Source organism: Zingiber officinale, chromosome 5B, assembly GCF_018446385.1.
Source record: "Zingiber officinale cultivar Zhangliang chromosome 5B, Zo_v1.1, whole genome shotgun sequence".
NCBI lineage: Eukaryota > Viridiplantae > Streptophyta > Magnoliopsida > Zingiberales > Zingiberaceae > Zingiber > Zingiber officinale.
Genome location: NC_055995.1, coordinates 130,621,226 through 130,648,305, shown reverse-complemented (window position 1 = coordinate 130,648,305; position 27,080 = coordinate 130,621,226). Strand labels below are relative to the sequence as shown.

At 36.1% G+C, this 27,080-nt stretch overlaps 1 protein-coding gene across 1 annotated transcript; it reads right to left on the bottom strand.

The window, feature by feature from the left end:
- Positions 1-1,058: 1,058 nt before the first annotated feature.
- On the bottom strand, positions 1,059-25,175 carry LOC121987052 (protein FAR-RED IMPAIRED RESPONSE 1-like). Its single transcript, XM_042540959.1, has 7 exons — positions 24,888-25,175; positions 23,402-23,477; positions 1,714-3,854; positions 1,568-1,631; positions 1,433-1,491; positions 1,188-1,256; positions 1,059-1,091 (listed from the first exon to the last, which is right to left on the bottom strand). The coding sequence occupies exons 1-7, from the start codon at positions 25,173-25,175 to the stop codon at positions 1,059-1,061; spliced, it is 2,730 nt and encodes a 909-aa protein (XP_042396893.1).
- Between the last annotated feature and the right edge of the window lie 1,905 nt (positions 25,176-27,080).

Sequence of the window (27,080 nt, the reverse complement as noted above, 5' to 3'; positions counted from 1 at the left end):
ATAGATGAGTTGTATATGTTGATGAAATATAGTTGCTGTCCTTAGTGTCTCTCTCTTGAAGTGTTTTGCATGATATCTTTTATTGGAAAAGATTTCTCATTCTTGACAATTTGTCCTTGATATCAAGATATGATTTCTTTAAATGTCTGATGCATAGGGTGTGCAACGTGGTGGAGCATTGCACATCAATGCCTCCGCTTTGCAATTCAAGTCTTCATTGCTTGTACAAATCGTTTGGGTGCTCAGGGAATGCAATCCGGTGAAGCTCATACTTTGGCTACTCCTTTTGCAAACCAAGTCTTCATTGTGCCAGGGAATGCAATGTGGTGAAGCTCACACTTCGACTCCTCCCTTTGCAAAAGTCTTCATGTTCAAATTATCTGATCTGCAATGAGAGGTTCACAATTCAGTATCTCCCATTGCAACTGGGATTTCATTGTCGTTCCTTAATCAAGGTTTATGATATCTTCAAAATGTGATAATATTTTAACGTTGACAAATATTAAAAAAAACCTAATTGTCATAGAAGATCAACAAGAAAATTTTATTAAATGAATGGAATGCCCCCTTTTGTGTAAAAGTATGCTGGCTACTCTTGATGTTAAGAGGGTGTACCTCCTTCAATTTGTTAACAATATTATTAAAAAACAAATCGATCTACCATTCTGCAAAATAGAGAAAGCTAAGAAATAAGAATTCTTTTTCTTCTTCAATAGAGATAATAGATGTAGTGCTTACCAATAACCTTGACGTACTGAAAAGTAAAATAAAATAAAAATCCATTATGGATTTAACAGTATCACCCTTGATGATAGGCCAACATTTTAGAATGTCATAAAAATAAGAAGAATTAGAATCACCTAAGGAAATAACCTGTTCACCAGATTTATGCTTCATTTCAAACTCTAAATACACAAAATTTAAAAGTTCAAGTGCATTACAATCTTCTATTACATTCCAGTAGCAGCATTTTAACTATCATGTCTTCATGGAATACTTCATCTCCATGCATTACAATCTTCTATTACATTCCAGTAGCAGCATAATCTGGATAATCATTAATCAAAATTCATCTTTGCACTTTTGCCTTCCTGGAACAAATAGAGAATCATGAGCATCTACCATCAAGCCAAGGAGTGTGAAAAATTCTTTTTAAAATTTGTATCTTTCTAGATAAGAGAAGATACCTTCAACAAATCAGCATGCATTTGTAACAAATCAATAGGCTTCTCAAAAGACCTTGTTCTCTCCATTGTCTGCACATATATCCACACACTTGAATATTTTCTTTCCAAACCAAATGTTACATAGAAAACACAGAATTTTGATACAAAGAATGAGGCTACATGATAGTTACCGATAATAGAAGGGCTACATGATGGTAATATGTCAAACATTAGAAAGTTTACAATGAAAGAAGCAATAATGATACCTGAACAACATCATTAGGAACCAACAGTTCTTTATCCAATCTAAACAATCTCTGACTCTCTATAAGAATAGAATCGTCACTTAGATTTAACAAAAAAAACTGGAAATACAATAAATGAAGAATCTACAATCAAACCTGCAGATTTATCAATTTCTTCAATGTTTGATAAGTCATCTTGCTTTCTATCAATTATAGAACCCTGTAGACAAATGTACTTATACAAATTATCAATATAACATAACATCAAAGTAACAAATTACACCCAAATATACAAACCAAACCTTTTTTCGAGACTTTGCCTTTGCCCTTTTCTCAATTTGTTCAATTTTGGATTGTTTTCTTTTCGTGGGTGGACGTCCACGAGACCTTACTTTCAGTGGGCTATGAAATTTTTTGCTCTCATTTCTTGATTCCTCATGTATTATGTTGCTATCCTGAATACCATCCAATGAATCGCCAATATTGGTATCCATAAACTTTTTTTTTGCTTCTTTTAATATCCCTATTAAAACAAAACATCTCTCATCATTTTTTGACCCAAGTTGTCCCACTTCCTGTAACAATGGTTGAAGATTATTATATCTTCGTCTTTCCTCTGCATGCTGAGAAGAATCATCATAAATATTAGTGATTCCTTGATATCCACGTTTAATGTCTTTGCGCCATCGTTCCAAAATATAATTTTCTGGAACTGTAGTGACTTTTCTTTTTACCAAAACAGAAAGCAAATGTCTACACACAATTCCACGAAACTCAAAGAGACGACACAAACACTTCATCTCACATTGTAACTCACTATATTGTACCCAAAAGGAAATCTCTTTTGGAGTTGTTCCATCTTTTCCATATACAGTTTCCATCACCTCAAAAAACAATGTTGATCCTTCTTCCTTCATAAATGAAGTATTACAAAACATCAAACCTCGTAGTTCATTTTGAAACAACTTAAATATCTTGTTAGTGTAAACACTTTGAAACTGCTTTTCAATTGGATTGCCACCGATAATCGGAATTATTGAATTAAAAGATGCAAAATCAGAATTATCTTCCTTTTCAATCTTGCTTTTCAAAGCATTGTCATATTGTTCAACAAACTGCTTCAAAGTTGTTTTTGAATGAACATAATCATCAAAAAAAGCATTCATACTTTCACTTCTTTGACTTGTCGACATCCCTGCCCAAAATTTATCTTTCACATACACAGGCATCCACTTATGACGAATTTCATATAAAGAATTCAACCAATCATTTTTCTCCAAGTTAAATTCTTTGATAAATTTTTTCCAGTTGCTATCACATTCTGTAGATGCCAAAGAATTATAAACAATATTCTTCAAGTTTCTCTTTATCAACTTATAATCGGCATGACTACTAAACTTAGCTGGAAGTTTTTTCATAATATGCCAAAGACATAACCGATGATGAGAGTCCGGAAATACCTCAAGAATTGCAATTTCCATGGCTTTGCATTGATCCGTAATAATAGCTCGTGGAGCTCTTCCTCTAATGCATGCCAACCATGATTTAAATAACCAAATGAAAGTTTCTGAATCTTCTTTAGATATCAAACCACAACCAAGTAATATAGATTCACCATGATGATTTACTCCAACAAACGGAGCAAATGGCATATCATAACTATTAGTAAGATATGTGGTATCAAATGTAACGACATCAGAAAAAGAATCACATGCAGCCCTACATCTTGCATCAGCCCAAAATATATTTCTTATGCGAGAATCTTCATCTACATCAATTACATAAAAGAAATTTGAATTTCTACATTGCATACGACAAAAGTAATTATTCAAGGCTTCTGCATCACCATTCCCAAGCCTTAATCTCCGAGCTTCAGCCACATAATTTCTACACTTTCTCTCATCAAACGATAAATTTTCATAACCACCAGCTTCAACAACAAATGATTGAAAACTTTTACTCAAAGTTATTCCCGCTTGATCATTCAACTCTAATTTCCTCTTAGTTTGGGAATCTAACACTTTATTGCATCTAAAATGTCTTGACTTCCTTGGACTTAATGCATGATTATGTTCTAGTTGAATACTAGTAATGACACATAATTCATCATTCTGAACTGTAATATTAATCTTTGCTTTGCAATCTGTTTTGCTACAAGCTCTAGGATAAAAGGAATTTTTCACTCTAGGAACGGTCTTACCATTTTTAGAGCATCCGAATGAAAAATACTTTATCTGACCATCATCTCCTTTTTTGGAACCCAACTTTGAAATACCAAAACCAAGACCTTGGGCATATGATTTGTAAAAAGCACGGACTTCTTCTTCAGATGAAAAATACATCCCAACTTGTGGAGCATCAACTGTATTTGAGCTTGACGAATCACCCAACACTTGCACATCACCCTCAATTAATAGTTCTTGCTCCATAACAATTTTATAACCTAAATTCAAACAAAATAGTTATTAGCAAACATAAATAAATAATAGCACAAAGAAATGTTTAAGAACACCATTAAGAAAACTGAAATGAGAACTATGAGTCGGAATTGTGAAGAAACAACAAAGTATCAATCAAGGTTCCGCTTTAAGCAGGATAATAAATCATGAAATTTAACTAAAATACAGGAGAAGATACAATGAATGAATCCACTTCCAATACATTGAAAACTCTTTGCATAGAAAGAAATCTTAAAGGTAATAGATTCTGCTATGTCTATTCATCCATGTTGGTTCATCAAAAATAGACAAGAAAGTTCATGAATTGTTCAATCATCACCATTGTCGAGCAACATTGTTAAAGGTCAGGAAGAGCTATAGTAGCTTTAAAAGAACTACGGAAAATTAGTAACTTCAACAGTGACAGCAATATAAGGGAAGCATATTTGCTTACACAACCTACCTTACGCAGCCGAGCCGCGTCGCGTCGTAGGTGGAGGAGAAAGGAGAAGCGACAGTGGAGGAGAAGGGAGAGGCAGCGATTCCCGCGGCCGTGGGGCGAAGCCGAGCCGCGTCGCGTTGCAGGTGGAGGAGAAAGGAGAAGACACGGGAGCGGCGACAGTGGAGGAGGAGGGAGGCAGCGATGGGAGCGGCGACAGTGGAGGAGGAGGGAGGCAGCGATTAGATTTAGGGCTTGCTGTTTGAGTCCGTGCGATTTAGTGCTGGCTGTTTGACTCTGTTTCTTGTTTATTGTTTTTTTTTCTCCACGTAAGCAGTGCTGACTCATTCGCTGAGCGTTTCGTGCTTTGCATTCGCTGAGCATATCATTTCTCTCTATATATCATTTCTATATATATATATATATAGAGCTGAGACTGAGAGAGTTTCTCTGCTGTAGATTTATTCTTATGGATTCGTACGCATTTAAGGTGCCTTAGGATTTTATTTTTACCTTCGTACGCATTTAAGGTGCCTTAGGATTTTATTTTTACCTTGATCAAATTCATACATCTTAATTTTTTATTTATTTGTTGATATATTAAATGTATTTATGGCTCAAGATTTTATATATACCTTTGGCTAGGGATTCGTCCGGATTTCACTCGAGGCATCTGGAATAAGTTCGGACTTCACTCGGGGCATCTAGAATTAATCGAGACGTCCGTAAGAAAACTTGTATAAGCGCTTGGAATGATTTTAGGCGTCCTCTCGGATGAATCTAGTAGTTAGCACATGAGGTGTTGTCATAATAAAGTCTGAGGTTCGAATCTCGACAAAGCCGAGTTAAATACCTCCTCTATGTGCAAGTCACTATTCCAAAGGCTAGTAGTTGCCCATGATTTACCTCCTCCGTATTGACCTTGGGACGGGTTGGCGAGGGTGCTCGGGGCGAGCGTATTCATCTTTTGCCACAATTAGAATGATTCTAGGCACCTGTATTCATCTAAGTATTTTTTTTTATTTAAGGGATATATTATATATATTTAAAGTTCAAAATTTTAAAATTTATGAGTTGGGTTATAATGGGTTTGAGCCAATAAGATTTTCTCTTAGGGTTCAGGCTTCCCTCTTGAATTATAGTGTTTAAAATTAAAAATGTTAAATGTCCTATTATATGTATTTAGATTTAAGATTTTAGGACTTAGGAGTTGGATTATAATGGATTTAAACTAATAAAAAAAATTTTCAAAGGTTTATATTTTTTTCTTTGGTTATAGTATTCAAGATAAAAAATTTTAAATGCTTACAGGTTATAATATATGTGTTTAGGATGTTTTAAGAAATTTTTTATTTTTAAAATTTAAAAAATAAATAAATAAAGTTGAGGTGTTTGGATTTAAATCCTCGACCAAACATTTCAAAAAAAAAAATATATCACGAACTATCCGGTAGGGAACGATGCTTAGGATATATAGATATATATGGATTCATCCGTACTTGATTCGGGTTGTCTAGAATTGATCCAAATGCTCGTGGGTGACATGGCCTAGGTGCCTGGACTCCTTCAATATTTTTTTTTTATTTTAGGATATATTATATGTATTTAGAATTTAAAATATTAGGATTTAAGAGTTGGGTTATAACGAGTTTAAGTCAATAAGATTTTTCCTCTAGGTTTCAAGCTCCCCTCTTGGATTATAGTACTAAGATTAAAAATTTTAGATGCTCACGGGGTATATTATATATATTTAGGTTTTTAGATTTTAGAATTTAGGCGTTGGGTTATAATGGGTTTTAGCTAATATGATTTTCTTCTAGGTCCAGGCTTCCCTTTTTGTTATAGTATTCAAGATAAATAATTTTGTGTTCATGGGATATAATATATGTATTTAGGATATTTTAGATTTAAAATTTAAGAAATTTTTTATTTATAAAAATAAAAAAAAATCGAGATGTCTGGATTAAATCCGGTGTCTCAACTAAATATTTAAAGAATAATAAAAAAAATAAATCAAGGTGCATGGATTAATTCTAGGCATGCATCCGAAAAATTGGTTGCGGACCTTTTCACAATGAACGATTCGTAGCATATCGTTACACTATAACTTTTGTACATCTTTATTCAACACATTTATAGGTGACTCTCATAAGTCCGGATATCCTCCCAAGTGTTGCAATTGATAATATATATATATATGACTTATGATATCCTCCCAGGTGTTGTAATTGATAGTGTATATATATAAGGGATACAAATTCAGGATTTGAATTGTACTAAATCAAAGGTGATTCGTGTGCAAGCTCAACTTGCACGATCGAATGCAGGACCGATGTAGGTAAAATTTGCTCGAGCAAGAATCAACTAACGTTTTGCCATTCGAATTTTATTTTATTACATGCTCAGTTACATAACGGATGTATTAATGTACCGAATCTAAAATGATCGGATGTTAATGGCGTATCCGTAACTGCCTGAGTGCCTGTGGTTGGCGTTTCAACCATTTAATGTTATGTACTCCTAGATATAAGAATGTTGTGACCTTGAGTAGAAAGGCAGACACAGAATCACATAAATTCTTCTACCTTTATTCCCCCTCACTTCCTTCTTAATAACATGCACTCCACTTGAGATATCTACCCACAATAGCATTCGGGTATATGCTTAATTGTTTATGTAATTTTCTCGTTATATCCTAAGAAATATACATCCTCCAAGGAGATGAATACATCTTGAGGAAACTATGAGTAGCATACTACTCGAGCATCCTACTTGGACTTGGGACAGGAAGTCCACTCGATAGTCCTGTTAGGATGTATACTAAAAGCCTAGCTTTTAGTATAAATATTTATCTAGAAATAAGAATCACATTGGTCAAATGTCTACATTTATGATAAATGTAGTTGCTCAATTAATTTATATTGAAGATAACATGGTGTGTGGTGTCACACACAGAAGATCATGTTATCGGTTCCTTATAAATTATAAACAGTAGCTCACGACCAAGATGGAAAGGAACAAACCATTGGAAGGTCGTAGTGTAATTAGGTATTAGTTTATCTTAACTATATAATTACACTAGTACACTTAGAGTGTATTGAGTAGGACCATTTGAGTTCATTCCTTTTATACTAACTTTATAAAGGAACAAAGACCTCAGTTATTATGGAAGTGTGTGCTCTTAATCCTAATATAATAACAAGCACATATATTTGATATTTATTTCTTTAATTTATCAATGGGTGAGATTTAGTTCGATAAATCAATAAGCTCGATAAGTTGGGAAATGATATCACTTATAGTGTGTGTTGTTGATTATAGAAGGAAACTGTGTCCTAGAGATACTATGTTGAGAATGTCCCCAAGAGGAGCTCAAAAGGATTGTCATGTTAAACCCTGCAGGTGGACTTAGTCCGACATGACGATGAAGTTGAGTGGTTCTACTCTTGGAGCTAGATATTAATTAAGTGAGTTGTCAGTAACTTACTTAATTAGTGGACATTTGTTATCTTAAACACAGAGAGACTAACACACTCATAATAAGAAGGAGCCCAAAAATGTAATTTGGGATTGGTGCGGTAGTTCAATAATAATTCTCTAGTGGAATGAATTATTATTGATAAAATTAAGTTGGGGCGAACACGGGATGCTTAATTTTATCGGGAGACCAAAGCCAATTCCTCCTCTCGGTCCCTATCATAGCCTCTTGATTATAGAGTACTATACCCACCTATACCCACCTTCTTACCCATCCTATAGGGGGCCGGCCAAGCTAGCTTGGAGACCAAGCTAGGACCGGCCATGTTTTGGTTCATGTGTGAATTCATGTGGCCGGCCCTAGCTTGAACTCAAGCTTAGGTGGCCGGCCCTATTAAAATAAAAAGGAATTTTATTTTTAAAATTTTTCTTATGTGGATAACATGATTTAATAGAGAGTTTAAAAAATTTAAATCTTTCCTTTTATGAGATTCTACAAAAGATTAAGAGAAGAGTTAAATCTCTTTCCTTATTTGTAGATTAAAAGGTTGATTTTAATTTTGGTAAAAACTTTCCTTTTAATTTCATGATTTAAAAGAGAGTTTAAAAATTAAATATCTCTTTTATAAAGCTTCTACAAAGATTAAGAAAAGATTAGATATCTTTCCTTATTTGTAGATTGGAAGATATTTTAATTTTTAAAGATAACTTTCTTTTTATCCACATGTTTAAAAGAAATATTTTAATTTATAAAATTTCCTTTTTATTAATCATCATGAAGGGAAAAATTATTAGAGAAATTTTTTATAAAATTTCCGGAAACAAATTAGGAAAGTTTTAATTCTTGATTGAATTAAATTTACTTTGCTTGGTTTAAAGTGGCCGGCCGCATTGTTGATGAGAAAAAAATTATTTTTAATTAAATAAATTTTCCTTATCAATGGCAAAAGAATTAAGGAAATTTTTATTTAAATTTCCTTATTTGCCAAGACCAAGGATTATAAAAGAGAGGGTAGAGGTGCCTTCATGGTTAACAACTCTATTATTTTTCCTCTCTCTTTTTCTTCCTTGGTGTGGCCGGCCATCCTCTCCTCCTTTCTTCTCTTTGATGGCCGAACCTCATCTTTCTTGTGGAGACTCATATGGTGGCCAGATCAAGTTTAGAGAAGAAGAAGAAGAAGGAGAGAAAGAAAGCTTTGTTTCTAGCATCCCTTGGAGCATGGTGGTGGTGGCCGAACCTCTTCATCCTAGAAGATGTTTTGATGGCCGAAACTTGCAAGGAAGAAGAAGGTGCTTGGTGGTTCTCATCTCGGAAGATCGTTGCCCACACAACGTCTGAGGTTAGAAGAGGAATACGATAGAAGATCAAGAGGTCTTTCTAAAAGGTATAACTAGTATTTTTCCTTTCCGCATCATACTAGTTATTTTTGGAAATAATACCAAATACAAGAGGCATACGATTTTAGTGTTTCGAATTTATTTTCGATATAGTGTTCTTTTGTTTTTCTTTTCCTTGTGATTTGATTGTTCTTTTCGGTTGACCTAAAGTTATTTTAGGAAATTAAATATTAGCTTTCCATAAAAGGTTTTGTCTAGTCGGTGGTGGTTGCTCCCATATCCAAGAAGATCATGTGCCTCGCCACGTCAGTACTGGGAACCAATTATGGAAATTAATATTTAATAGAATTAATAACTTAGGTGATTTGGATCAAACGTGTTAAGTTTCGCAGGAGATCCAAGTCTAAACCTAAAAGAACAAATAGATTAAGTTTTGGATCAAACGTGTTAAGTTCCGCAGGCGATTCAAAATTTAATTTAAAAGAACACATGGTAGCTAGGAAAAGGTTCAGACCTTTGTACAAAATTTTTGTACAGTGGAACCTCTAGGTTTTCTGAGTAGCAACCAACAAGTCCAACAGGTGACTACTAGATTGGCTCGACCCTCGGCCAAGACGGAACTCAACCTTGCTCGAGCACTTAGCAACTCGGGCACTAGGCAACTTGGCCAGGATGGTTTTTGGCAGCTTGGTCAATCCAATTGCTCAGCCTAACCAACCCAATCTGATAATCTCATAATTTGAGATTATCAATTGAAGTCAACTTAACATAAAATCGAAATGTCAATTTTGTAACTTCAAATCCGATAACATTCTTGAGCAGTAAGATTGTCCAACAAGAAATTCTCGGGATCAATTTCATGAGATGTATTGTCAAGTTCTTATCAAGGCACGTTCCTGTCATGTATATCCAAAGATGACCTCAAGTGAAGGACAGATTAACTAATTTTGTATAAAAAGACTTTTGTGCATGACGACAACCTCATTAGGTAGAACTACATCTTCAATAGGTTGGATGACGCGCTGTCTATGTGTCCGGTTTGACCACGATCACCAAAAGCTTTTTGGGAGTCTCTCAACGATATGTCGGATTTGAAGACAGCCTTAAATAATATATATATCATGAGACAGGTCCACGAATTACAAGTGCCGATCGAGAATTAATTCTTAATTTTAAATTTTAAAAATCGATAACTAAAATTTTGAAATTTATTTTTAATTATTTAAAATAATTTAGAGTTTTATTGATCCAAAAATAAATAAATTTGAAAATCCAACTCGCACACATGCATTGAAACAAATTATGTATCAACTATGATAAGAGTTTTAGAAGTTAATTATTTTAAATTCAAAACCTCCATTGTCATTGAAGGATGTTAGCATAGACATTGTCACTGCCTTACAAAAGGTTTGAAGAGGTATTGAGGCTATTATTGTTATTAAAAATTAATTAATTTTTAATATGATGTATTCATATTATTCCATACCAAAAGACTAAAAAATAAATAAATAAATAAACACGGAACATTTACCACGATTAACCATCATAAAGGGTAAAATTTTTATTAATTAGAGATTACTCTCTCAACTTAAATTATTATTCATAAAAGAAAGTAATTGGTAGAATAAATAATTTTTATTAATTAGCAATTAATATTGTTGATCATACAATATAATATCTGTAAATAATGTAATTTTTTGGTAAATTAATTAAGGTAATATTTATCTCTTTCTATTTTTTCTATTTCTCTACTTCTCTCTTCTTACTTAATTTAAACACGATACACAAGCTAATTGTCATTATTTTTTTTCCTCTAAGGACGATACGATAGTTAAAACATAAAATATTATCACATCATTAGGTCATGAGATTAAAATTCAGCGTATCTGAGTATATCTTCCTTCATGCCTTAGTCATTACACTAATAACTAGTAGTCACTCATAATTTACCTCTTTCGTGTAGCCCTAGGAATAGGTTCGTAGGGGCGCTGAGAGCGAGCGAATCACCTTTTTGTTTTGTCACGCTATTAGGACCCGTACGAGCTAGAGGGAAGGTAAATAGCTCCCATCGCTTTATCTCAATTTTGTGTGCTTGTCTACAATTTATTAGTACACAATGGAAACAAGTAAGCAATACACAAGAGGCACAAGCACAATACAAACTATTTTAATTGGTTCTTCCAAGGAGACTACACCTAAAGTCTAATCCTAACGACTATCACTACTATCTTTCTCCTTTTCAAATATCTTTTGAAGGCAACAAAGTCTCTTACAAATCTGTCTTGCACAAGCAATGCGAATACAAAAAAAGATACAAATAGAAATAAGCAATGTAAGTAAAATGTATTACAACAATGAATTTTACTTTTGAACGTTGTTGGTTGATCTTATTGGTTTAGAATGATAGTAATTAGCCCTAAGAGCCAATTATAAGATGATTAGACTTTTTGGGTTACTCATTGAATTAAACTCAAATGAACTCACTCATTGGATTGAGTCCAATCCGAATTAGTCATATTGGATTAATAGGTTAGACTCAATGGGTTAGACTTATTGAGTTATTGGATTAATGGTTAATCCAATATAATAATCCAACCCATTAAGAAGAATACAAAGAGACAAAAATCCTTGGTATTCATGGGATGAATATAAATAGGCTTTTGGAATGAATTTTTAAAAGAGATGGAAAAAAATGAAAAGTGTGACTCTTAATCTTCCCTCTTCTTCCTCCTTGGGTGATTTTTGCTCTTGGCCGAACCTCCATGAGTGGCTAGCACCATGAAGGTGGTTCTTCTTCGAAGGCTTCGTTCGTGTGACGAATGAAGGATGTGTTCGTGTGGATACCGTAGAGGCGCGGATGCTTGATCACGCTAAGATCTGCATCCAAAGAAAAAGTTGTTGTCGGGATTGTGAAGGGCACGCAACAAAGGTATACCTCTCATGTAAAACTTAGTATATGATTATTTTCTCCTTCTCATGGATCTTCTGGAGATGATCTAGTTAATTTTTCGCTGCGCTTAAGCATGTTTAGCGCGCTAGATCCCTACATAGAAATGCACTAGCATTTTATCCTCAAACCTCCAATATCCGGCTTGTTCGATCTTCCTCGAAACCCACTTTTATAGGGTTGATGTCGGGCTAATTTTCGTCTATCAATCAATTGATTTTACTCATCAATCGATTGATATTCCACTATAAATTTGAACGTTGCTCTAACCTTCCAACTCAACGGCTCCATCCATCTTGGCATCAGTCGGCTGTCCATTACCATTAATCAACTGTTCCCTAATCAGATGAATCTCACAGTTGAGTTTTGAACTCTCTATTTACCAGAACAATGATATTAGTTGATTGATACACTCTATCAATCAATTGATCATAAATAGTCGAGTTTTGAAGCTTCTTATGTTGCAACAATACCATCAATCTATTAGGATCAAAAGAATCTACATATCTCAACAATGATATGGATTTAAACCCTCATGGATTTATTTTTGGACTCTAAGAAAAAGACTTCAACCAATGGAGATATCTTTCATCTTATAAACTCATGATCTTTTCTATGTATTTTCAATGTGAGACTTTGATTGTATTCTCAACAATCCTTCCCTCAAATGAAGGATCATCATTATTCTCATGGTTCGGGTCTTCCCTCAAGTATCTGATCACCCTTGACCTGCTTTAAGCCTCCCCTCAAGCATCTAGTCACCCTTGACTTGCTCTGGGTCTCTCTTCAAGCATCCGATAATTATTGACTTGTTCTCCACCTCTCCTCAAGCATCCACACTATTGACCTGCTTTGGCCCTCCCCTTAAGAAACTTGTCGGTCACTCCTCTCCTCTAAGATTTTTTCACCACCTAAGGTTCAATCCCTCAAGATTTTCATCAAACATCCGGTCACCCTTGACCTGCTTAGAATTTTCACCACCTAGGATTCACTCCTCTGGGATTTGCATCAAGCATCTGATCATCCTTAACTTGCTTGAACTTTTCACTTAGAGTTCATTCCCCTAGGAGCCCCCACTTTCTTCATTTAAGGCCACTATTTCACCCACATAGCTGGATCTAGACCATGGCTCTGATACCACTTGTTAGGACCAAAAGAATTCATTTTTCTCTATAATGGTATGATGTTATCCACTTTGGGTCTAAGTCCTTATGAATTTATTTTTGAGCTCTACCCAAAAGGCGTAACCAAGAAAATATATGAATTTTCAATGTGAGACTTTGATTGTATTCCCAACACAATCAACTAATCAAACACATCAGTCAACTTTTACTGTACCAAAATCCTATTCATAGTTACTATAGTAACCTTATTTTTTAAAATTTTAGGTTATTAGTCGATCGATATAACCTATCAATTAACTAATACTTATGTTTTAGCATTATCAAAGTTGAATTCTTGTCTTATTCGGTATCTATTTGATTTCAACCTACTAGGATTTTTTTTGTCCGACATCTGATCAATCTTAACCTGTAGAGACTTTCTTATTGTCTAGTATCCAATCAACTTTAATCTATGGAGCTTCATCCTTGTCTGGCATCCTATCACGTCAGGATGCACACCTCATGCCAATTTCCTGTGGACTTCCGACCGTCAAGTGTTCGAATACTGATCATGACCCACTTGGACTTCTCACTTGTCAACTTTCTATTAAACTTTTGACCTTCAAGTGTCCGATTAACCATGACCCACTTGGACTTTTTATATCTTGTCAAGTACTCGATCAATTTTGACTTAACTTTTCTCTCAATAAAATTAGCATATTGATCAACTATAAAGTATTCAATCAATGTTGACCTACTTGACATCCAACTAACATACTAATCAAATATCAAAGTCAACTCAAGTTTAATCAACCTTGTCAAGTTGGACCAGAGGTTGATTGCACCAATAGTCACATGGTCAATATCTGCCTTAGAAATTTTTCTACACAACCATTAAGTCTCACACTTGATTCATCCTACAAATGAACTACAAAAGTGCAAGAGAATGTCTTGCTCAAATTTGACTTACAAAAATGACAAGCAAGCAACACACAATATACAAGAAAACCCCCAACTTATATTATTCAGGCAATAAAAGGTTACAAAATAGACTCTTTACATATTTACTCACACATTCTTCTCCCTTTACTATTTTCCAACTTTGTCTATTTATAATGCATAGGCATCAATTGGTTTGGCGATTACATGACAATTTTGGCAACTACCATCACACATGTACAAATTATTTGTCCATATCATTTGTGCTTCGATACCATGCCAAAAAGTTGGCATGCACGCCTTGTGCTTAGCCCAAGCTCGGCTCGACGAAATTAGATGACACATCCCCTTTGCTGCTCCATCTGTCGTGTTGCATTACATATGCTCACCACATGTCATTGTTGAGAATACAATCTGTAGGACCCTTTGGTGGCCTACTAGAGGGGGTGAATAGCCTGCACAACAAAAATATAAAAATACCTCTCTCGTCTTTATAGTTTAATAATAATCAACACTTGCATAAAAGAAATAAGAAACTAAAAAGGAAGAGGCACAACAGGGTTTAGGTCTGAGTCTTTTGCTCCGGCTATGGTCGCTTGAGTGATTTTGGCCATATGAAATAGGGCTCACCTGAACTCATTTTTCGGGTTTTGAGCAAAGTTCCGCTCTAGCTTCTCATCCCTACGAAAAGTCGCGCGCCTCCTTCTCGTCCACCCACGTACTCTTACACAACACCTCGTACCTCGAACGCATTGAGCCCATTGGCTCTCTCTCATGCCGCCCTTCTCGCTAGCTGCGTCTTTTGCTCGACTTCCTGTGCTCCTATGTTCCTGCACACTTAGACGCAGGGGTTAAATACCAACATAACCTAACTTTACTTGATTGATCACATCAAAACTATCAACAGGATCCCGTCTCACAAGCTTCACCTCCTAGGTCCCTTCGTATAGTTTCAGGAATTTCTCCCATAGTTCCTTTGCTAACTCGTAGGCTCCGATCCAATTGACTTCCTGTGACGGTAAGACGCTTAGGAGATGGAACTCTGCTTTTTCATTTGCCACGAAGTTGGCCTGCTCCTTTTTCGTCCATTGGTATTCTTCTTTATCCCCAGGTGTTATAAAACCAAATTTCATTATTAAAAGTAAATTGAAATCTGTTTTAAAAAATACCTCCATCCTTTTCTTCTAGCTCATAAATTCCCCTCGAACTTTGGTAGGTAGATGCTCGGTCCAGCCATCTCGTGTGCTTCGTTCGGCGGTTAGTCCTCCTGAAGTTGTTGGGCTCTGATACTACTTATAGGTCCATTTGGCGACCGGCTAGAGAGGGATGAATAGCCTATACAATAAAAATACAAAAATACCTTTATCGACTTTATAGTTTAACAATAATCAACACTTGCATAAAAGAAATAAGATACTAAAAAGGAAGAGACACAACAAGGTTTACTTGGTTATAAGTAGAGAGGTTGTTAATCCAAGAAAGTTGAAGGCTCACTAAACTCTCCTTCAGGTGGAGAAGCCTTTTTACAGCACTTAAAGTACTAGATCAGAAAGCTAAATCGAAATAGAAATGATTACAAGTATTCTGTTTTAGCTTCTAAGACCAGGGCTGTATTTATAGTCATGGTCGGGGAGCCTAGAAGGGTTCCAGGCACCTGGGAAGATAAACTTTTATCCCCGTCACAACGGAATGTGCCACGTCACATTTCGGATAGAAACCTGCTCTAGGTGTCCAGATTCAGAAAGTCAACATTCTGTTCACTTTTCGTCCCGGCCTTCCTCTCCAATTCTGCTCGCAATGGTCCAGATCTTCTGCTTTGGCTTCGCTCGCTTGGGTGATTTCCGTCATCCGGAATAGGGCTCACCCGAACCCATTTTTTGACCTTTAAGCAAATTTCCACTCTAGCTTCTCGTCCCTCGAAAACGCCTCACGCCTCCTTCTTGTCTGTCCGATTACTCTTCCACAATACCTCGTGTCTCAGACGCACCAAGTCCATCGGCTCTCTCCCATGTCGTCTTTTTTGCTAGCTACATCTTTTGCTCGACTTCCTATGCTCCTAAGTTCATGCACACTTAGACACAAAGGTTAAATACCAACATGACCTAATTTTACTTGGTTAATCACATCAAAACTACCACGGGGTACTTACACAATTAAAGTCTCGCATTGGAAATATATGAAAAAGATCATGAGTTTAAAAGATAAAAAATATCTCCATTAGTATGAAATCTTTTGGGTAGAGTCCAAAAATAAATTCATGAGAACTTAAGCCCAAAGTGGATAATATCATACCATTATGGAGATATGTGAATTCTTTTGGACCTAACAAGTAGTATCAGAGTCATGGTTCAGACTAGATGTCATATAAGGTGACCTAGAAAGATGTTGAGGGGAGGCCCAGAATGGATCAAGAGTGACCGGACGCTTTCCTGGAGACCCAGAGCAGGTCAAGAGTGACCGAATACTTAAGGGGAGTTTCAGATCATGAAAGTAATGGTGATCCTTTATTTAAGAGGAGGATTGTTGGAAATACAATCAAAGTCACACATTGAAAATACATGGAAAATATCATGAGTTTAAAATATGAAACATATCTCCATTGTATAAGGCTTTTTGGATAGAACCTAAAAATACATCTATGAGGACTTAGGCCAAAGTGTGTTAGGACATGTAGAGAGCTAGAAAAGGGTGAATAACTTCGATCGTTTCTTTGAACTTGATTTGCAATGGAAAACTTGATGGAATGCTAACAACTTCATTTTATTTAGTATCCACATTCTTGAGGTGACTAATTCAAGGGTCCACTTCTTATTCTCACAGATGCACTATGAAAACCCCCTTCCTAGAGGCGAAGAAGTCTTGTACAAGCTCGAGCATGAGAATACAATAAGAAATGCAAACTAGGTTATAATGGAAAATGAAAACGACTTTACAACATGAACCTTACTTTGTTTGCTCTTTTCTTACTTTTGATTGTCTCTTGGTGGATGGAAATGTAATAGCACTTTACTCCAAAACTCATAAGAACTGGCGTGAACAACTCTTGCTTCAATTCTTCATGAAACTCTTTTTCTATGGTTACTTTGATGCCTCCTAATAAATTAGGCTTACCCCTAATCTAACAATCATTTAAAAACCTACTGAACGACTCTCTTTCGCTCATCTAATCTATTGGTGAGTAATACCAATTGATTTGGCAGATTCTAATTGATTGTCCTAATCGATTTAGAAATTTTTTGTTCATGAGAAAAAACTACCTGCCCAATCGATTCCCGCACTCTTTATTTTTTCACAAAAAAGACCCCAATTGATTAGCCTAATCGATTAAGGAAGGTAAATCGACTACCATAATTGATTCACCATCTTTCCATGCTCATGAAACACCATCCAATAAATTTGCCCCAATCGATTGGGTCATACTGAATTGATTAGCCTAATCGATTCAATATTTTTCTATGCTTCATGAAAGAGTCTTCCAATCGATTATCTTAATTGATTGGGTTAAGGCTAATCGACTAACCCTAAACTCTGAACCCAAGTTTAGGGTTCTTTTGTCCAACTCCAAAGTCATCCTTGACTCATTGGGATTTTTCGTTACCTAGCATCTGGTCAACATTGACCTACCAGGACTTTTTCACCAAGTATCCAATCAACCTTTGATCCACTTGAACTTTTTTCTTAGCTAGCCCAGCTAGGACTTTCATTGTCTAGTTCCCAACTAGGTCTTCACCGTCTAGCCCCACTAGGACTTTCACTGTCTAGTTCCTAATTAGGTCTTCACTACCTAGCTCCACTAAGACTTCCATTGCCAAGCTTCGCTTACTAAGGATTTTCCATTATCTAACCACCAGTTAGGACTTCCACTGTCTAGCTTCACTCACTAGGACCTTTTCATTGTCTAACCTCCAGTTAGGATTTCCACTGCCTAATTTCCAGTTAGGTCTTTCCATTATCCAACCTTCATTTAGGAATTTCTCAAACAAGTATCTGGTCATCCCTTAACCTACTTGTCTTTTCCCTCAAATATTGTCAAACATCAAAACTCAAGCTCGAGTCAACTTGAGATTAGTCAAACTAGTCAAACTTGACCCAAGGACGATGCATCAACAAAGTAGACAATATCATATCATTATGGAGATATGTAAATTATTTTAGATCTAACAGTCATCGCTCGCATTGTTTGCAAATTTGCTTGGCTAAATGTTGTCAACATGTCCAATCCTCGCATCTTCTCATCATAATCCAAATCTACTTCTTGCTTGAATTGTGCTTGAATAACAACCGCGTGTTGCTATAAATCCTATCGTTGTTTGACATTCCTTATACACATACCCAATAGGCTAGGTCAAAGGAGAAACGACCCAATCCTTATGCCCAGCCTTGCCATCGAATTAGGGGACTAACTAACCTCCCCCACCAAAAGAACTCAATGTCCTCATGGAACGCTTCTACATTTATACCTCAATTTTCTTTTCGAATTGTTGAAGTGTAACATTTCTTTCGCAAGTAACCTCCTAGTCAAGTTTTCCCTTCCAAAAAACTAAGAATTTTGTTCTTTATCTTTTTTTTTTCTCATTATGAAGATTATGGTCTAAGATTTCCTTAATATCATAGATGAATTATTTCCTCATAATCGGTGGAACTCTCTATGGATTTGCTTCATCTTCATGGAACTCCTTCAAAAAAATTTCATGGATGTAGGGTAAGTTCATCGACGTCGAGTCATTCCTTTAAATATTGACACACCCCTTTAGTTAATTGTATCCCTATAAATAATAATAATATTAAGGTCAAAGTGGAGACTCCATCGGCCTTTCTTTCTTAAGACGAAGTCTAAATAACCAAATTGCATTGTCAACTTAAAACTAAATTATTTTGGTCGTTGTCAAATCAAATTTGATAAAATAATATAGTGGTTAATTAAATTACGATACTGAATTAAATTATCTAGTATTAAAAAAATATAATAATATCTTTAATGTAGGAAGACACCAAGTTACTTTTAGACTAAGTCAAATTTTAGCAAAAAAAAGACAATGAGAAAAAATAAAATAATTTTTTTTTAATTATATTCCTCTTCTAAATTAATACATCCTCAACTCCTTCGTTATATTTATAAATAATATAATCTTTTAGCAAGTTAAATAAGTTAAATAAGTTTGTTTTTTTTCTCTTTCCTTTTTACCTCTCTCTATCTCCCCCAAAAAATAAAGAATTTATAAATATCTCAAGAGAAAGCACTAACAATTTATAATCAACATACAATCATGAGTTACAATCACTAAAAGTCCATAAGTCCATACACATATATCTGTAGCTTATAAAACTTCCTATCAACATCAAGACCAAGATCTTTAAAATGATATTTATTACGAGCTTCCTACAATACAGAGACCATGCTCAAAATAGCAAGGTGTCTTGCTTTTATAATGCGGCATCCGCTCTTGTAGTGCTAACTTAAAATCTAGAATAACTTTTCAATTGTTCGGATCTCATATCTGATGTCTATCCTGTTAGTATAATCATGTCCTGAAAGTTTCAATAATTGATAATTATTTAAGTTTAGGTTAATACATTGGATTTAATTTGATTTAGAATTTTGCGCAACAAGATTGTCCACGAAGGTCGAGGACTAGATTCTTGGAAAGAAGAAGTCCTTACAAGTCGGAAGATCGGATGCAAGGCAAAAGAAGTCCAAGAAGATCGAGGACTAGATTCTTAGCTAGAAGAAGTCCTCATAGGTCAGAAGACTAGATGGCCAAAGTAAGAGAAGTCCAAGAAGATCAGGGACCAGATTCTTAGCATGAAGATCCAGAGATTAGGAAACTCCGGACACAAAATTCAGTGAACAGGAGGTTTATCTAGCATGAGGTATTTGGGATCAAAGAGAGCGTGTGCTAAAGGTTTTAGGGTGAAAATTCTATTTTGGAGTTCACCAATTGATTAGTAAGTTTACAAATCGATTGGTGAGCTAAAACCCAAAACTTGGAAACCAAAGAGTGTATCAATCAATTGGATAAAATTGTCAATCGATTGGTAATTAAATTCAAGCACACAAAGAGCTTCACAATCGATTGGCTGAACGATTTGTAAATTATTAATCGATTAGCTGATATTGATTAAGAAGAATGTATCACTAGAACAGAAAGCTCTGTGATCGATTAGTTAATCGATTAGGAGATTACCAATCGATTGGCTAGTCGATTGAGATGATTTCTTCGCGAAAATAGAAAAGTCTCAGATTGATTGGGAGATTACCAATCGATTGGAAGATTGATTGGGACACTTTCTTCATGAGAATAGAAAGGTCTCATATCGATTAGGAGATTGTCAATTGATTGGCTGATCGACTAGGACACTTTCTTTGCGAGAACAAAAAGGTCTTAGATCGATTGGTTGATCGATTGGGAGATTACCAATCGATTGGCTGATCAATTAGATGTTTTTTTCTTGAGAACAGAAATGTCTCATATCGATTGACTGATCAATTGTGAGATTAGCAATCTATTGGCTAATTAATTGAGAAGTTTTCATTATGAAAATAGAAAGTTTTCTAATCGATTGACTGATCGATTAAGGTGACTAATCAATCAGTGTTTGATACAAATCGATTGGGATTCAAAATGGAATAATCTCATTCGTCGATATGAAGTTGGTAGCATTCAACGAATCTATCAGAAAATCCGTAATTGATTGAGATTTTGGTTAATCGATTAACGGCAACAAAAAGATGAGAAAAAGCTAGATTTCGAAGCACTCAAAAGGAAGATTTTAGGCACAAAGCGACAACACTGTTCCATTGCGATTCTACAACTATTCTCCTAGCCAAGTTCTCATCTTCAATCTTCAAGCAATCAAGAGAAGAAGAACCAAGTCAAAAACTTGTAATCTTTTCTTTCTTCTGGGTCGGGATCCTCTGGTCCAGGATTCCTGGACCAATTCTGGACCCTTGCATGTTCATTGGATGGGTAGACTGTACCCCACCTATTAAATAGATGGGGTCCAGTTCATCCCACCAATGAACATGCAGGGCCTCCTCTGGTCCAGAATCTTCTGGACCAGAGGATCTGACCTCCTTTCTTCTTCTCCTTTGTTGCTATATTCTTTTGAGAGCTTTGAAAGCTTATTGTAAAGGATTTCTCCACCTTCGGTTTGGTCCAAGAAGGAGAGTTCATAGTGGAATCTGTGACGGCTAGTGTGGGCCCTTAGATTAGTGATGCCAGGCAGGATAGAGATTATCTTGCGGGTTGACGAGAAGAGGAAAATTAAGGAGAAAACTAGAAGAGGAACCTCAAAAAGGAAACTTTTTATTAGTTCTAGAGGGTTGATTCCTCAGCATCTAAATATAGCTCTTATATAAACCACCACATAAAACTCAAATAAGGAAAAAAAATTATAATTGACATATCTTAATTCCAATCTGGTAAAGAAAGAAAATATATTTTTACCCAAAAAGAAAATTAATTAACTTAATGATTTTAACTCAAATTAAGACATGGATCAAGATAAATCCTCTCTAAAAAATACTAGAAATATGAAAATTATCCTAAATACCAACAAAAAAAATTATTAAAAATAGTAAAATGACCCTGAAAAGGATTCAAATGGCAGAATTTAGGGCTAAAAAATTAATGGTTATGGTTTCACCCATCACAAATGTAGGTTTTTTAATTTTGCATGTGTGACGAAAAACAGAGCCGCCTGATTTTGAGTCCTGAATCAAAAGTTATGACCGTTTGAAGTTTGAAGGCTCATATTATGCTTCAACATGGATTAGGCCTGCATCAGTCTCCCCAGTTGAAAAGAACTCGCCCTCAAGTTTAGATTAACCTCATTAGCATACATCGAATAAGGAGTTAGGTGCTTCATGTTGAAGATATTAGAAGTCTTTATATTATTAGGAAAGCACAACTTGTAAAATTGTCGTTAATATTCTGCAGTATCTCACATGGTCTAATTTTTTTATCCTTTAGCTTATTATATTCTCCAACAGGGAAACGATTACAAGTCAATACGGCCTAGACAAAATCTCCAATCTCAAAAAGTACCTATCGACAATGATGATCGACCCGAGCCTTATACTTAGTATTGCTTTCCATAATTTTTTAGTTTTAGCTGCTCATAAATACCTCGAAGATGCTCTGTCTTCCTATCTGCTTTAAGACTAATTCACCTTACATGTAGAATAGGGCCTAAGTCTAGAACTCCTAATGGATTCTAGTCATAGATAATCTCAAAAGGACTCAATCCCGTGGCCCTATTTTTCAATCTGCTGTGGGCAAACTCTGCTTGAGGTAACCTCAAATACCACTACTTTGGTTTAGTTCCTGTAAGGCATCTCAGAAGATTACCCAAACTCTAATTCGCCACCTTGGTTTGTCCATTTATCTAAGAGTAGTAAGCACTGCTAAAGTTTAACCGTGTTCCCCATTTCCCTCATAAGCTCTTCCATAAATGACTAATAAATTTGGTATCTCAATCTAAATTAATAGACCAAGGAACGCCATGTAAATGTATGATCTCCTTCAAGTAAGGATGGGCAATTTGAGAAACATCCATAGTCTTCCTACAGGCTACAAAATGCACCATCTTTGAAAATCTATCAACAACAATAAGAACTGAGTCTGATGCTCGTTGGGTGTGGGGTATTCCCAATACAAAATTAATACTGACATCGAGCCAAGAAGCTTCAGGAATGGGTAGGGGAGTGTACAAGCATGCATTGATTAGAACCCCCCTTAGATCACTGGCATACAGAACATCGATCAACAAAGTGAGCCACATCACTAGTCAACTTGGGCCAATAGCAATAGGCCTGTTCAACCGGTCGGTTAACCGGTTTACCGGTTTATTGGTTCCGGTTAATTCCGGTTTATCATGATTTATTTAAAATCGGTTAACCGGCCGGTATCTTATCGGCTTCTATCGGTTCCGGTTGAACCGGTTCCGGTCGGTTAACCGGTTCCAACCGAGAACCGGTAGATCGATGAACTAAACATACATGGGGAAGGGTGACATAACTGTTTCCTTGTCATAATCCTGATACATGGAGTTACATGTAGTAGCATGCACAATGTGTAACTAGAAAGAATATGATGGCACAAAACCAATCCAAGCGACAAGTGATCCAACAGATTCAAAAATTCACCGGCCTATTGTGGATGCAGGAAGTGCCATAAACATCTGAAGCATAACTGTCGATGTGTAGTCTTCTCTCCTCTCTTCGGTTTAAAGTTGCTCCAAGAATATGTTTATATCAAAATTTAATTAAATGTACAGATGAAAAAAAATATTGTTATTGAACAAAACCATTCGGTTTGGCTCCATTTTTTGTTGAATGCTTATGTTGTTCTGCATCGTAATGAGTAAACGCGGCATCCAGAGCCTGGAATGATGGAAAGCAAGGATAAAGAGTGTAAACACTGATATTTGAAACTGAAAGGGTATGCTGATTAGGCAGAGAGATGGGATAGAATTAACAGCATCGATCTTGAATGAGGAAAGGCTCTAGGGTAACATCAAACATGACCCAGTTTTACCGGTTTACAGGTTAAACCGGTAAAAAAAATCCAAAACCGGGAACTAACTAGTAAACCGGTTAAAATCGGTTAACCGGAACCGGTTAAAACCGGTTAACCAATTAACCGGTAAACTAGAACCGGTAAGCTACCGGTTCCGGTCCGATTTTCGGTTTGTCGGTTTTTTTGCACATCCCTAAATAGAAATTGATAGAGATGAGGGCCAACGTCTTATCATATCCAAAGTGCCCCTTATTATGACAAAGGATGTCATAAAAGTATACCATCACAAACTTTCCCATAAAGGGCTACAAGATCTAATGCATAAACCTCATAAAGGTACTAGGTGCATTGGACAATCCAAAAGGCATGATTATCCACTCATATAGCCCATGCTACATCTTGAATGTCGTCATCCATTTATCACCTGGCCTTATTCGGATCTGGTGGTATCCGCTTTTAAGGTCAATTTTTGAGAAGATCTTAGAACTAGATAGCTAATCCAACATGTCGTCCAAGCGGGAAATTGGAAATCTGTATTTCATTGTAATCCTGTTGATAGCTCTACTATCGGCACACATACGCCATGAGTCATCCTTCTTCGATACTTGTAGGGTAGGAATTGCACAAGGACTCACGATCTCTCGGATGTGTCCCTTTTCCAGCAACTCCATCACCTGATACTGTAATTCTTCTAATTCCTTAGGGCAAAGGCAATAAGCTGGTCGATTAGGTAAACTCGACCCCTGAACAAGGTCAATCTGATGTTAGATATCTCGCATAGGTGATAGCCCAGAAGGAAGATCCTTCGGCATCAGCTTATCAAAATCCGCTAGCGGCTCTTGTACATCAGATGGTAACTCAACGTCCATGGTTGGAGCAATGCTTTGCATATGCAACTCCTTGCTCCACTTCATCTAAAAACCTGGATATAGAAAGTAGATTAGTATTTTTAGCTATCAAAATTAGAGTAGTTCCTTCCCGCCGAGGTGCCAACACAATTTTTTTTCCTTTGACATTAAGGGTATAGGTATTCTTTTGCCCATCATGAACAACACTACAATCATACTGCTAAGGTCATCCCAACAATATATGATATGCATCCATGACCACCACATCACACCAAGCACTATTAAAATATTTGTCAATTGAAAAGAAAACGAGGCATTGCTGGTCTACTGTTACATCATTTTTTTATTCAACCAAGATAACTTATAGGATTTAAGATAACGGTCTATTTTCAATTGTAATTTCTGGATAGCCTCTACCGATATTACATTCTCACAACTGTTGTTGTCGATAATCATCTTGTAAACATTATCCGTGATGGTGCAGGTAGTATGAAAAATATTGGTTCTCAATAAATCATCCCCCAAATTTCCTTTGGGAGTCAGCAGACTCTTATAAACGACCAAAGTCTCATGGCTATCGCCATAAATCACTTCATCAGATGCTTCATACATCAGATCGCTAATTATTGTTGTATCTTCTATCACTTTTTCCTCGATCAACAAGTTTTTACCCTTCGGATCAGTAGAAGAGGGCTTCTTGTATTGGTATGTCATATGTCCTTGTTCACCACATTGATAACATCTGATAAGGGCCTTAAAATAAACATATGGTGACCGCTGCGGTGGTCACTGTGATGGCTGCTGCGGTGGCTGCTACTCTGAAGGGCGAGGTAGCTGATTGTTCTGGTCACCTCCCCACTGGTTTCCTATTTTGTTGACTTTCAGCCGTCAGTACACGTTGAAAGACCTCTAACACCATCGAGAGTGAATGAAGACTGAGGGCATCTTACAAGGCCAAGCGCAGACCTCCTAAGTAACGTGCCACCTACTTCTCCTCTATCTCTGATAGGTCATTTCGGGCCACCAGCTGTAAAAACTCTTTTGTATATTCATCGACCAATCTTACGCCATGTCTTAATGAGTGAAGTCACTAGAACATAGTCTGAGTGTAGGCGAAAGGAATGAAGTATTCCTTCATATTTTCTTTCATATCTTCCTAGACAGTTATTTGGGATTTACCTTGTTTATCCCTAAAGTGTCGTATCTGTTCCTACCATTCTGATGCTCGTCCTTTGAGTTTGATGGCAATTAACTTCACTTTCATCTGATTTGGAACTTGCTTGTAATCGAAGATCAGTTGTACTTCGTTGATCCAATCAGTGAAGTCCTCTACTCATAACGAACCAGAAAATTCGGGCAGATCTCGAATTCCAAAGTCTCGAGCAGACTCCTCTCGTTCACAGCATTCCTGAGGTGAGTCTCGCTGGTGATATGGGTTCTCAAAAGAAGACTCAGATCCACGATATGAAATCTCATGATCTTCGAGATCTCGCGCTGTCATACGCTGGGTTAAATCTGCAACTTACCTCTATAAATCCTCAATCGTCATTATGTCATGGACGCTATGACCACGGTGCTCAGCTTCCTCTGCTGAAGCCTGCCTACTGTTACGATCGTGACTATGACCACGACGACCCGCTGTTGGATCTGTTGATGACCTTCTTGTGCTCTGATACCAACTAACGCCGGCAGGATAGTGATTATCCTGCGGGCTAACAAGAAGAGAAAAATTGAGGAGAATACAAGAAGAGGAACCTCCAAAAAGGAAACTTTTTATTAGTTCTAGAGGATTGATCCCTCAACTTTTAAACATGACTCTTATATTGACCACCACCTAAAACTCAAATAAGAAAAGAAATTACAATTGACATATCTTAATTTCAATCTTATAAAGAAAGGAAATATATTTTTACACGAAAAGGAAAGTAATTAACTTAGCGATATTAACTCAAATCAAGATGCAGATCAAGACAAATCCTCTCTAAAAATACTAGAAATATGAAAATTACCTAAATATCTAAAAAAATAAAAATTACTAAAATTAGCAAAAAGGCCCTAAAAAGGGTTCAAACGGCGGGATTTGGGACTGAAAATTTGACAATTATAGTTTCACCCTTAACAAATGTAGGTTTTCACGCATGACGACTGACAGAGCTTGATTTCAGTTCCGAGTCAAAAGTTATGATTGTTTGAACTTTAAAGGTTCATATTGTACTTCAACACGGGTTGTGCCTATATCAATTAGTCACCTCAAGGAGGTGAAAACTAAGTAAATTAAGTTGTTAGCATTGTAACATTCTAAACTTCAAGTATATGTTACAAATAAGAAATCGAAATAAACTATCCACCCTCCTATCTCTATCGGTCCTAACATATCCATCTCTTAACCTTGTCCCGGGTGATGGGGAAGTCAAAAAAAGATATACACATTTGATTCATTTTGCAGTCGGCATAGAGCACAAACCTTATTTGGCTCATATAGTAATTTGTCTGATATCCATAACTTCCCATGTGCGAGCAATCACACAAAAAAAAACAGTGTTTTGGCATGAGTTATAGCCTTCAAACTACCAATGCCCAAGTTGCCACATGTCCCCTTGACTTGAAAAACTCAAGTCC

Excerpts from the sequence above, each read along its gene's own strand:
- LOC121987052 (XM_042540959.1), bottom strand. The coding sequence starts at position 25,175 with ATGACATACCAATACAAGAAGCCCTCTTCTACTGATCCGAAGGGTAAA. Across the intron at positions 3,855-23,401 it reads AAATGGAGCCAAACCGAATG|GTTATAAAATTGTTATGGAG; the intron begins GTTTTGTTCAAT and ends GTTTGAATTTAG. Across the intron at positions 1,092-1,187 it reads TGCATGCTGATTTGTTGAAG|GAAGGCAAAAGTGCAAAGAT; the intron begins GTATCTTCTCTT and ends TATTTGTTCCAG.